The 14,957-nt window shown below is 35.5% G+C and overlaps 1 protein-coding gene across 1 annotated transcript; it reads right to left on the bottom strand.

The window, feature by feature from the left end:
- LOC110012712 lies at window positions 2,950-4,384 on the bottom strand. The gene is made up of 2 exons (XM_020697408.1): window positions 3,842-4,384; window positions 2,950-3,591 (listed from the first exon to the last, which is right to left on the bottom strand). The coding sequence occupies exons 1-2, from the start codon at window positions 4,382-4,384 to the stop codon at window positions 2,950-2,952; spliced, it is 1,185 nt and encodes a 394-aa protein (XP_020553067.1).

Genomic DNA, 14,957 nt, shown 5'->3' with positions numbered 1-14,957 from the left:
ACTTTATATTCCATCTCTCTACGATGCTTATCGACGTAACTCTTTTGCCGATCTTGTGCTGCTTTCAAATACTTTTTAACTGTTTTTATCTTTTCCACTGTTTCTTGAACTAATTCCGGCCCTTCAAGCTGTCTCAATCCCTTAATATCCCAACAGATTGGACTTCTGCATTTCCTTCCATACAAAGCTTCATATGGAGCCATACCAATACTGGAATGAAAACTGTTATCATAAGCAAATTCAATCAGTGGTAGATGATCATCCTAATTTCCCCTTAATTCAATTACACAGGCTCTCATCATATCCTCTAATGTCTGAATCATTCTTTCTGACTGTCCATCGGTCTGAGGGTGAAACACTGTACTGAAATACAATTTTGTACCTAGAGCCGTTTGCAAGCTTCCCCAGAAATGAGAAGCAAATCGAGGATCTCTATCAGAAACTGTGACGCCCCAAAAATTATAATATATAATTGGGGGATCAATTGGTAAATTCTTTTATGAAACTTAGTTAATTGGTAAATAAATTATGGGCCATAATTGGAATGTAATAACATTGAACGAATTAAATTGAAATTCGTTATAATATTTGAGAACTAATTATATTAATTAAGAAATTAGGAGGGACGGTGTGGGTATTTTGAAAAAAGTTTAATTAAATAAATAAAATAATAATATTATATATATATTATAAATAATATATATATAATGGGTGAGGAGAGAGAGAGTTTGAATTGAGGCGGTGGGCACATGCACAACAATACACACATTCACACACAATTAAAGAAAAAGTTGCACCCTTCCCTCTCGCGAAAAAACTCAAAACCGAGGTACGAAAATTTTTATTTTAATTCATATTAATTAGTATAATTATTTTCTTAATTACTCCGTTTATTAAAATGTTGTTTATTTTGAGCAGTGAACTATTTAATCGGAGTATTTTACGAGTTTGGCTATTTAAAATAGTGTCGAATTAAATATCAAATCGGATATAAAAATGATATCGTTGGTAAATTAGATTATTAAATTTATTAGATTTGAATGTTACTATAGCCAATTTATACAATTCCATTGGAATTGTTAATCAAATGCGCAATTCTATGTATTGTTATTTAATTAAATTGTATAGTAGCGGGAAATTAATAGAAAATTCATAGAAATATTCCGAAAATTATATTTAATAAATGGTATGTTAATAAAGAGGAAAAAATGAAGATTTGTACTTCGATAGCAATGGAATATTGAAGAATTATTAGAAATTGTACAAATGATAGTCAATATTATATTTAAAAGAAATTACGATATTCTCGATATATTAATTGTGTATGGTATAACTCATAATAGGATACGGGGGTAAAGTGAAAAGACCAAACCATCACCTATTGGATAGATAAAAGTGTTGTAAGGTCGAGGTAAGTAAATAATTAGTATTATCTATATATGTTTCTGTATTTGTGGTTTTACTGTTATATGAATTTGTGGTTCGTGCTGACATTGATTTATTTGAAAATATATGAGTGGTGAATGATTGATTTGATTGACGATATTGTGTATGTGGAATAAGAAAATACGTTGAAATATTATGTTTGTTGTTTGATCTGTTGTGGATGTCTGAAAATGAGAATATGTTGATATATTATTTTACATTACTAGTTGCTTACAAGAATGGTGATATGTGGAAATGAGGGAGTGGTGGAAATTGAATATAACTATGGTGTGAATACCCCTTGATGTGTTGAAAAGCTTATAAGGCGATATGAAAAATGCTATGTGCGAAAAGAAAGTGCTATGTGCGAAAAGAAAATGCTATGTGCGAAATGAGATTGATGAGCCGGCTGTCAAGGGGATTCACTTAAATTTAATAATGGTGAGATTGAGTTGGCGGAAAAAACACAATATCACCTTCTAGTAAGCAAACTAGGAAAAAGAGGAAGTTTAATTGATTGTCTTATTGCGTGATAACTATGTGGTGTAATAAAGATGGTTATGTGGAAGCAAATTGACTATATATTCTATGCATCTTGCCTATTTATCTTGTATGAGGTTATATGTGGTATACATATATAGATAGGACTGGTTATTTGCTTACTGAGTGGTAGGCTCATCCCTCTGCTGACGTTTTATTTCAGGAGTAGACTTTGAGGTGTCTGACTGTTGAAGACTAGGTCTACGCGCTATACTCAAGCAGGTCGGGTCAGTATGCAGTTTTCTCCTCTTTGTCAATTAGAGTACAAATCACATTTTGTCTGTACAGAGAGAATATAAGTGTACTGATTACCTATGACGAATCATCTTGTGATGTGTGATATGTATATATATATAATATTGTGGGTTGATAATACCTATTATGACGTGTTGGGATTACGTATTCGAATTGATTAGTTGATCATGTGCAAATTTATATATATAAACACAGGGATTACTATAAGTATGAGGTTTAACGTAGATATAGCCCTTGTAGCGAATGGGGTGCTACAGAAACTATAGAGGTAGGAATGCCATGTAATCTCACAATTTCTGAAACATATAATTCGGCGAGCTTATCCAAAGAATCATTTTGACGGATTGGTAGGAAATGTGCAGATTTAGTCAATCTGTGAACAATCACCCAAATAGCATCATGTCTTCTGATCGTACGTGGTAACCCAATGACAAAATTCATAGTAATCTTTTCCCACTTCCATTTAGGTATAGTCAAAGGATGAAGTTTACCAGCTGGTGCTTGGTTTTCTACTTTTACTTGCTAACAAGTTAGACATTTTGCCACAAACTCTGCCACATTTTTCTTCATTGTTGGCCACCAGTAATAGGGTCTCAAATCCTGATACATCTTGGTACTACCAGGATGCATAGCATATGGTTCGTAGTGTGCCTCGTGCATAATTTCCATTCTCAACTCCTCTACATTCGGCAGGCATATATATTTTCCATTGAACAATGTACCATCTTCTTAGATTATAAATTGATCGCTTTTTTCTTTTTGCACCTTAGCTTTCATCTTCTGCAGATTTGGATCTCTAGCCTGTGCATCTTTAATTTTATCCTTGAGGGAGGGCTTCACTTGTATCGTAGCCAGTAGAATATCACCACCAATGCTAAAGTGTACATCCATAGCTCTAAGGGCAGTCAAATACTCGATGTTATAGCAGATCATACTCGCAAGTTGGTCCACTGTATTTCTACTCAAAGCATCTACTACAATATTTGCCTTTTCGGGATGATAGTCAATGGTGCAGTCATAATCCTTCAAAAGCTCTATCCACCTTCTTTGCCTCAAATTCAACTCTTTCTGTGTTGGGATATACTTTAGACTTTTATGATCTGTAAATATTTGAAACGTCTCCCCGTATAAGTAATGCCTCCAAATCTTTAATGCATGTACTATGGCTGTTAACTCCAGATCATGGGTCAGATAGTTCATTTCATGTGGCCTCAACTGCTTCGAAGCATAAGCTATAACTCTCCCATGCTGCATCAAAACACAACCAAGTCCTTGTCGTGAAGCGTCAGTAAATACCACATATCCTCCATCTTCCGAAGGCAAAGCAAGGATAGGTGCTGAGGTGAGTCTCTTCTTCAACTTCTCAAAATTCTGAGCACATTTTTCATTCCAGTTAAATGGTGAGTTCTTTTTCAACAAGTTCGTTAGAGGTTTTGCGATTATAGAGAAATCCTTTACAAACCTTCTGTATTAACTAGCTAATCCCAGAAAACTCCGGATCTCGGACACATTTTAGGTGGCTCCCATTCTAAAATAGTCTTAACTTTTGCAGGATCAGGTTGTACCTCTTCTTTTGGAACAACATGCCCCAAAAAAGTAATTTCCTCCATCCAAAACTCACATTTGCTGAATTTACGTACAACTGTTTCTCTCTCAAGATCTGTAAAATTGTTCGTAAATGTTGTTCATGTTCCTTGTGATTACTCGAATATATCAAAATATCATCAATAAACACAATCACAAATTGATCAAGGAATGGTTGTAGCATCTTGTTCATCAGAGACATGAAAGCTGCAGGGGCATTGGTCAACCTAAATGGCAGAACAACAAATTCATAGTGGTCATACCTGGTCGTGAAAGCAGTCTTTGGGATCGACTCTTCCTCAATCTGTAGTTGCCAATACCCTGACCTCAAATCAATTTTAGAGAACAAAGTGGCACCTTTTAGCTGATCAAGCAGATCGTCAATCCGTGGCAGAGGATACTTGTTCTTGAATATGATTCGGTTTAGTTGTCTATAATCAACACATAATCTCATACTCCCATCCTTCTTCTTTACGAATAATACTGATGCTCCCCATGGTGAAATACTAGGCCGGATGAACCCTTTATCCAATAGCTCTTCTAACTGCTTCTTTAATTCTTTCAATTTTGACGGAGCCATTCTATACGGTGCAATTGAAATAGGTGCCGGCCCAGGAATAGTGTCTATTTCAAAGTCTACTTCTCGATGAGGTGGTAGTCTAGGTAATTCATCAGGAAAAACATCAGGAAATTCCCTCACCACTAGACGTCTAATACACCCGGACTAACTTTCATGGTATCGTACACACTGGCTAGATACGCCTCACACCCTTCTTTAATTAGATTAAAAGCGGTCACAACAGAAATTAAGCAGTTAGGTATCATCCCCGCTATAACCATCTTCATCTGCCCATTGACTTCAACCATCACCTCTTTTGCTTGACAATCCACTAGAGCATGATTACTAGCTAACCAGTCCATCCCCAGAATGACATCAAACTCCTAAGGTCTTTTACAACCAGATCTGCATATAGAGTGACACCCTCCACTACTATTGGACAAGATCTCACCACCGTATTCACTAATACAAACCCAACAACAAGCATAGATATATATGTCATGTCCAAATGGTTATATTTTATCATGTACACGAGATGCAAAATCATGTGATATAAATGAACAAGTAGATCCTGGATCAATAAACACATGTGCACTAGAATCGCAAATAGAGAAGGAACCAGTGATAACCTCGGGTGCCGTAGGAGCTTGTTCTTTTGTGATTGCATACACCCCTGGATTGTGGTTGAGGCTGACTACTTTGTCCTGTAGATGTCGTGGAAATATTTCCGCTACCTCGACCACCTCTACCTCGTCCTCTACTCGCACCTGTTCGCTATGAGTTTTCCCCTACACTGCTCATCCCTGAAGTCTGAGGTCCTCGGGTATCATCTCTCCATGTAGGACAGTCCCTAAAAATATGTCTCGGTTGACGGAAATGATAACATACAATTGGTCGGGCTCCCCAACATTCACCAATGTGTCTCCTACCACAATTAGCACAAGAAGGAGTAGATCTTCCACTGAACGATTTGGTTGGACCTTGTCTCCCTCCAAATCCAACCGAAGTAGGGCCGCCTCTCCTCGAAAACACTAAAGGGGACCTACTAGTCTGACCCACTCCTTGGCCTCTAAACCAACCCTTCTGTGAACCAGAACCCCTAAAGGAAACTGCACCACCTTGTCCTGCTGTAAGATTTAGGTTACCTGTCAATTTCTTTTGTTTAGCTTCAGTAGAACTTCTTTCAATGGATGTCTCTTCTACCCTCAGTGCCGCTTCCAGTAGAGCACCATAACTCGGAGGTTTAATTACTATTTTCTCCCGAATCTCGAGTCTCAACCCTCTTTCAAATTTGTCTCTCCTCAATTCATCGGTACTCACCTCTTCTGGAGCATATTTTGACAATCTCACAAATTGCAAGTCATACTCAGCAACAGATAAATCATTCTTCTTTAGTTCAAGGAATTCAAATTTCTTATGGTTTCTGTAGACTGGTGGAGTATATTTGTCAGCAAATTCTTTCAAAAAGTCATTCCACGTCAAAGTAACAGGTCGGTTCTTGCTCCCCGGAACTGTTTCCACCAGTCTAAGGCGTCTTTCTCCAGTAAAGAGACTGCATACCTCAACTTTTGCTCAATTCTATCCAACACCCTTTTCGTGTTTCTCAACCATTCCTCTACTTCAGCAGGGTCAGTTGAACCGGTAAATACCTTGGCCCCCTATCTCCTCACTATTTCATAATTTTTATCAATAACTGCATCCTGTGGTTGGCGTTGTGGCAGTGGAGCCATCCTCTGCATCATTTCTAGAAATTGTTGCATAAAGGGGTTTATTTCTGGTTCTGGGGCATTTCTATTTTGGGATTCTAACCCCTGATGTTCTGATCCAGAATCATGATCCTGCACAGACTCTAATGACTCAATTAGGCCATCGTGTTCACTTGATGCTTCCATTCTATATGAAATGCACACATGTGAGTAGATTCCTAGTATATACATCTTAAGTATGATATTACATTTTATCTACTATCCCTAGGAAATCTAATCCCTGCTCTGATACCACCTAATATAGCACCCCCTTTGCTACAAAGGCTATATCTACCCTAAATGTCATACTTATAGTAATCCCTGTGTTTATATATATATAAATGCACATAATAATCTAATCCATATACATACGTAACCCCAACATCATAACATGCGTAATCAACCTATAACATCATATATGCACATCAAACACCACAAGTAGTCCATCACAAGTAATCTCTATGCTTACGTTCTCTTTATACAAGCAAAATATGATTTGTACTCTAACTGACAAAGAGGAGAAAACAGCATACTGGCCTGACCTGCCTGAGTATAGCGCATAGACCTATCCTTCAATAGTCAGACACCTCAAAGTCTACTCCTGAAAGAAAATGTCAGTAGGGAAATGAGCCTACCACTCAGTAAGTAAATAATCAGCCCTATCTATATATGTAAATCAAACACAACCCAAATAGGATAAATAGGCAACATGCATGGAATACAATAAATTTAATTTCAACATAATCAGTTGTAGTACCCCACATAGCTATCTCACAATAAAATAATCAATTAAACTATTTTTTTCGTAGTTTGCTTACCAGAAGGTGATATCGTATTTTTTCAGTCAACTCAATCTCACCGTTATATAAATTTAAGTGAATCCCCTTGACAGCTGGCTCATCAATCTCGTTTGCATCCTAGCTCTTTCATTTCGCAGCATTCCTCTTTTCATATCACATCTTTTTCATATCGCAACATCGCTATTTTTATATCATATTTTTTTTCATATCACAGCATCGCTCTTTTCATATCATATATTTTTTTTTCATATCGCAGCATCGCTCTTTTCATATCATTTCACCTTACAGGCTTTTAAACACATCAAGGGGTATTCACACCACAATTATATTCAATTTCAACCACTCCCTCCTTTCCATATATCACCATTCTTGTAAGCAACTAGTAATGTAAAACAATATATCAACATAATCTCATTTCCAGGGATCCACAACACATCAAACCTTAAACATAATATTTCAACATATTTCCTCATTTTACGTACACAATACCATCAATCAAATCAAATCATCCATCACTCATATACTTTCAGATAAATCAATGTCAGCATGAACCACAAATTTATATAACAGTAAAATCACAAATAAAGGGTACATATATAGATAATACTAATTATTTACTTACCTTGACTTCACAACACTTTTATCTACTCAATCGATAATTGTCAGTCCTTTCACCTTACCCCCTTATCATATAATGAGTTATACCACAATTAATATATAGAGAATATCGTAATTTTTTTTAAATATAATATTGAATATTATTCGTACAATTTCTAATAATTCTTTAATATTCTATTTCTATCGAAATACAAATCTTTGTTTTTCCTCTCTATTAACATACCTTTTATTAAAATAATTTTCAAAATATTTCTATGAATTTTCTATTAATTTCTCGCTATTATATAATTTAATTAAATAACAATATGTAGAATTGCGTATTTGGTTAATAATTTCGATGGAATTGTATAAATTAGCTATAGTAATATTTAAATCTAACAAATTTAATAATCTAATTAACCAACGATATCATTTCTATATACGATTTTATATTTAATTTGACACTAATTTAAATAGCCAAACTCATAAAATATTTCGGTTAAATAGTACATCGCTCAATATAAACAACATTTAATAAAAAAACTAATTAAATAATATAATTATATAAATTAATACAAATTAAAATCATAATCTTCGTACCTCTGTTATTTTTCATTTTCGGCCGATAATTGAAATTCTCACAATTTGCATTTGTGTGTGTGTGTTATGTGTGTATACAAAACAAGAGAGAAGAGAGGGAGCCGGTGGGGGTGATGGCCCACCAAGCCCACTCTCAATTCTCTCTCTCTCTAATTCATATATATATATATATATATATTATAATACTTACTAATATATATATACATTATTTACATCTATGTATATAATATTAATATTATTATTATTTATTGATATATATATATATTATTTTATTTATTTAATTAGTCTTTTCTCAAAATACCCATCACGTCCCTCCTAAATTTCCTTAATTTATATGAGTTGTCCCCAAATATTATAATGAACTCCAATTTAATTCGTTCAAGTTTTATTATATTCCAATTATGACCTGTAATTTATTTACTAATCCCTAAGTTTTATAAAAATTTATTAATCCTACAATTATGTATTATAATTTTTGAGGCGTCGCACAAAAGAACCCACTGGCTTATCAATTACATTACTCACTGATAGGAGGGAAAAGAAAAGTTAGGTCCTGTGATATTGCATGTTCCACGACACAAACATTGACTGCACTACCTTCGCAACAGCATACACATAAGTGAAATTCATATTAAAAGCGCATATTGCTAATACGTTCTATGCTAGGTGATTTTTTCGTGATTGATAATGATTTTGGTATACTTGGGGTTGGTACCAACCTCCCGTCCTTCGCTCCGACATAGTCCTACATCATATATATATATGTGATATATTGACGATCATCGTTCACTAATGAACGAGATCGAATATACCTTAAAGTATAGGTAGAAATCTGGATTGTTGGCCATCCTCGGATTGTTTTCATAAAATTCAGTCAAGTTATTAGTTCTAGCACCATAGCGCACAAAGTAGAAAGCACTCGGTGGAATCTACGATTACTAGTCTCCAGGAATATTGAAATTGCTCCATATTGTCCCGCTGTTATTCATGCATGCCAACCGTCTACATAAATAGTACAACCTCTTGGATTGAGCTGACTCTATACGTCTGACCATGAGGTTGCAACCCCGTAGAAGTCAATTAATCACGTAAAGTATAAAAGAACATGGTTTGGTCATTCAAATGTTGTCAAAAAAGCATCTAGTGGTGGGGTTGTCATGATCTCCGCAATCCACCCTTCTCTTTGTAATGCAGAAGTGTTACGTGGCATATTTTTCCTCAAAAACTTTGAGCATATTAGATCTCTAAAAGTGTAAAATTATTTCTAGATATAAAATTCATTGCTACTTGGAGTTCCTGGCGTCCCCGTAATGTCGCTAGCGAAGTTGGTTCCACGCCCAGCTCCCCCGCTGGTGCTTGCCATATTTTTGTGATATGCTATGCAGGAAAAAAAAAGGCCACAGGGGTATGGTTTAGAAAGACCAGAGGCGTGGACACGGAAAAGCAAATATTATTACCTAGATACTTGGTAAGGATTACTGTCTACATGCTCAAGCAAAAACAAATGGGAATACACATAAAATAATCCATATTTAGATATATGTTATCCCACGATACTTAACATTCACTTGCCCAATGAGTACAACCAACAGAGTTTATTCTCATCATCTAGATGGAAGAAAATCATTCATGTGCTATAACTCTGAAAATTCTCTAACGCGGTGGTGAAGATGATGTCATAAAAATTCTTAAACTTTCTTAACTCGTCAACACACCGCTCAATAGATTCAGTGACTTTAGAATTGATGGTGGTCAATCTTTTCTTAGAGTGACTCATTCAACCTGTCCATAGTCTCACACTTCTTTGACTGCAACTCACTTATCCCACGTCATACGGGACGTTGGCTAGCTTGGTGCTGGAGATGATGAAAAGTACTCGTCTGTCGATAGCATGGGAGGTAGTCGAGAGAATGTATCCTCACAGTCATCCCTTGAACCACGACTGCCCGAATGAGTCCCGACCATTTGTTTATCGTTTAGGTCGTGTGAGGTATGGATTGCACGAGCTAGGTGGGCGAAGAAACACGCAATACCCCTGGTTGTGATGTTCCATGTGAACATTTGAGTACATAGGTCAAAGTGTGGTACCCCATGTTCAACTATTTTTCTATACTCTAGATTTTTCTATATTCATACAAATTTGAGGAATTGTGTTTAATTTTGACAAAACAAGGACAACTGTTGTACTAAACTCCATTGTTCATAAATAGGGTATGTAATGAATATAGAGATTAAAAATAAAATCATATTTACTCAATACAGCTCCTCTAAGTGTCCTACTTCATCTGTTATATTATTCTGTTTAGAGTCTCATCCCCACCTAGTCCCCTTATTAAGAATGTCGCTCAAGAGGCGCCATGCATTCTGTTAAGTTTACCCTTTAGTTGGACTGTTGTGAACACGCAACCTTGACCCATTACCGAGTTCATCTCTCGGTTATACGAGCCTACACAGAGGGTGAAAATGCTGTCGATTGCAGTTGGTGATTGATGAACTCCTCGTGCATGAACTCAATGAACACTCGTTCCATTTGCGTATTCCAAATGATTTTCTTTGAACAACATGACTATGAAAAACCAATGTCGATTGGGTGTTGCATCTTGTGGGTTCTTGTATATATCAATGGGTCGGCATAATTAACTTACGCTCATTTATATACCTATAAGCAAAAAAACATGCAAGCCATACAAATATATGTACTTTATTTATGAAAATAAGTTAGTATAAATACTTTATTTATAAAATGTTACCTTCTAACCCAAATAATAGCAATTGAGCAGCTACGACATTTACATTAATCATACTATTTTAAGTTGCAACATACTCCTTTAAAATTTTAAAAACTCATAAATATTGTATGAACATATATTTAAAAGGTCATACCCATTTTTTGTTAATTATGTTTCTCTATAAATGATGACCCCTAAATTTATTGGGCCAAGCCTATAAAGAAGATATACTGACCCAATACGTTAAAAGCTCAACTGGCCCATCAACAAGACAGACATAGCCCATCCAGCAGGACAGGTAGGACCCATCAGCAGAAAAGAAAGACCCTCAAGCGTACTTGCTACTTAACTGGACTGGCAAACCTAAGAAATAAGCTCATTTCAGTCGGACACATCATCATACAGCTGAGAGAACACGTCATATAGCTTTCTAGCACATTTTTACATGTCATCTTAAAATATCTCTAGATAGTTCTGAGTAAATCAGTGGTAAATGAGCTGGAAAGACTATGAATAACTATCACCTGCATTTTTAGGCAGTTTGGCAGGTTTTCGTCCAGCTAGAATATCTTGATCAATATTTATCCAAATCATTAACAATTTGTTGAGGATAAAAGCCGACTCAAGAAGCTTTCCAATGACTATGGAACTCAATAATTAGCCATGTATGCAACTTCGTGCAAGTCTATATAAATATAGGCCATATACAGTCATTTGGAAAAACACACTTATTCTCCAACTCTCACTTTCTTGTACTATTTTCTCTCAGTTTTACACTATTTAAAACTTATAATTTGCACTCCACATGAATCTTCATCATCCTTAATCACATCTCACTATTATTCTCACTTTAACTCAAATTTTCCTTTTTATTTCTTCTTAAACCATTACTAACTTAATTATTGGAGTCCTAAACTCTATTTTGCAAAGCTAGTCCTCTGATAATCTTAAAGATCCTTTGACCTTGGTGGTGTGGCCAAATCTATAGTATGCATTATTGGAGCCGTCTATGGGAACACTTACCTTTGGAGTGAGAAATGGCAGATTCCAAACATAAAGGTGACGATGGATCTTATGAGGGAGACTCTTCCCTCCCTACTGCACCTGGAACTATTATTCCACCTACAGACCCCACTTTGGGAGATACTAATGTCCCTAGTCCAGATCTAGGACCAAGGTTAATGCTCCAATCTCGGCCCCTGCTCCAGACCAAGCAGCTAGACCTATTATTTTGAATCCGCTCTTCTGCAATGAGTTTCGTCAATTCATCATGGAGACTATCAACTAAACTCTCCATGGTCCTCAAGCCAGTGAAGCAGGACCCTTTCCCAACTAGAAAGAGGAGGAAGACCAAGAAGTCAAGGTATGGACAAGCATATTGCTACTGGACTGCAGCAGGATCGATCCACCCCTGCCGACCCCCCCCCCCTGCCGATACATTAGCCCCTTAGTATCCAGCAGTCCCTAAAGAAGGAGATAGTGAAACTTCGCTACCAGGTGACAAAAGAGATTGTGTCTGCTAACAATGGCATGCCTTTCAACGACCACATCATGGCAAAAGAATTTCATGCACACTTTTGAGCACCCTCACTACCTACCTGCCTATGATGGTAAGTTCGAAAATGCAGCCTTGTTGCACAGGCATACTGATGGTATCAACTGTCATGTTTTTCTTTTTTCACTAAAGAATTCTATCCAATAATGGTTCAACCAGCTTCTAGCTGGATTAGTTAGATCTTTTGAAGAATTTAGCTCCCTCTTCCACCATCAGTTTTCTAGCAGCAAGTAGTATAAGGAAATTAGCCATTAGTCTTTTGGGGATCAAGCAGGAAGAGAATGAAGCTCTGCGAACCTATGTCCAACATTTTAACACAGCTATCTTAGAGGTCCCCACAACAAATCAGGACTTAGGGACTTTGTGGAGGGCCTTTGTTCGAATCTTCAGCTAAGAAGCTGGCTACGAATTTTCAAGATGTACAAGCTCGCATAGAAAAATAGGGTGAATAGCAATTTTCTCCCTTGTGATCTTGCAAATGAGCAAATTATCCCCCTATAAAAATAAAATAGTAATTTACCTCCCTATCTAAGGAGGTAAATTTTTTCATTTTAAAAACCATAGGGAGGTAAATTGATGTATTTTAGAAAACACAGGGAGATAAATTGCTATTTTTTCTTTCATAGGGGGTAATTATTAGTTTTAATATCACAAGGGGTTTGCTTGCATTTTTCCCCAAAAAAATATATGAATTTGGAAGACGCTTGGTGGTGAAGAAGAATGGACGTGACAGGAGAAAGGAGCGTGAGCCGCCTTCTAGTCGCAGACCAAAGGGAGAACGATGAGGATGCTTCAACCCCCTTGACCCAAAAAATGACCATTACACACCTCTAATAACTAATCCTGCAAGGATGCTTATGGCAATTGATCGACTTCCAGTACTGGAGTAGCCTAAAGGTTTGTAGGAAGGCCCTAAACTCCCAAAATTTAAATATTTTCTGTAGGTACAATAGAGAGTATGGGCCCGACCAATCGGTGTCGTCAGCTCAAGTAGGAAATACAAGGACTTATTTAAGTGGACTACCTGAAGGACTACGATCATAAGGAGAAAAAACGTGGAGGAAACATTAAAGGAAGGAAGCCCCAGTTGGAGAAACGAGCCCAGAGAATATTCCCGCTAGAGGAACAATCCATATGATAGCAGGAAGACCTATGGACGGGGACTCGAAATGTGACGTCCGTAGAATTTTGTACGTAATTGGAAGAGTAATTGATAATTATTAGAAATTTAAATTTAATTAGTAGATAAATTATAGATTAAATTTGGGATATAATAAAACTTGAACGTATTAAATTGGAGTTCATAATAATATTTTGGGGCAAATTATATTCATTAGAAAATTAGGAAGGACACAATGATAATTATCAAAAGTACAAAATATATAAAAAAAAAAGAAAAAAAAGTGGGCAGTGGCATGTGTTGCCACCGCCTCACCAATTATTAAACATATATATAAGTATGTGAATTGAAGGAGCAATTACATATTAACACACACACCCACATTTACACACACATTCGGAAAACAGAGGTATGGATTCTAGGTTTTAATCTTTAATAATTTAAATAATTACATTATTTAATTAGTTCATTTATTAAATATTGTTTATATTGAGCGATATACTATTTTACCGGAGTATTTTATGATTTTGGCTATTTAAATTAGTGTCGAATTAAATATCACATTTGCTATAAAAATGATATAGTTGGGTAATTAAAATATTAGATTTGTTAGATTTAATTATTATTATTGTTAATTTAACAATTCCATCGGAATGATTAACCAAATACGTAATTCTATGTATTATTACTTACTTAAATTGTATAGCAACGATAAATTGACAGAAAATTCATAGAAATATTTCGGAAGTTATATCTTAGAAATATTATGTTATTAATGAGGGAAAAGGAGGTCTCAGTGGTAATATAATTTACGTATGTTATTAAAAATGATAGTTATAAATATATACGGGGTTTGATTAAGTGAATTCTTATGAATTATTTGGTAAATTAAATATATTGATTATACGTATAACACTCTATTATAGGACGTGACGACAAAATAGAGGGTTGAGCAGTCCCTCGTGAATCGAAGTATTTTGGGATTTAAGGTAAGTATAGCTAATTGGATTTATATATATATATATGTGTGTGTGTAGTATTGTATATATTATATATATTGGTTTCTTGGATGCGAACGTGGACTTAGCTTTATATTATTATGCGTGGCTTTCGTATATTGATTGTTTATATAATTAGTTGTGGATTATTTGTTAGATTATCATAATACTGGTGAAATTGTTACTATGTGATATGTGATGGTAATGTAGTGATATGCGGGATATGATTATGTAATAATCATATAATTGATTGTTGATGGAATCAAATTGGGAGTTGTTATTGAGAAAGTGATTATTATAAAGAATAGAATGACGATTGTGAGTTGAAATAAAATATGATGCTTATCTAGTTGGGAACATAGTCAATGGTTTATGAAAATGTGATTGATATTGTGATATGGAAAATATATGATTTAAGCTAGGTACCATGGCGCGTAGGGTACCGGGGTA

The sequence above is a fragment of the Sesamum indicum genome, linkage group LG10 (assembly GCF_000512975.1).
Source record: "Sesamum indicum cultivar Zhongzhi No. 13 linkage group LG10, S_indicum_v1.0, whole genome shotgun sequence".
Lineage (NCBI taxonomy): Eukaryota > Viridiplantae > Streptophyta > Magnoliopsida > Lamiales > Pedaliaceae > Sesamum > Sesamum indicum.
Note: the sequence above shows the minus strand (reverse complement) of the source record. Positions and strands in the feature narration are given on the sequence as shown.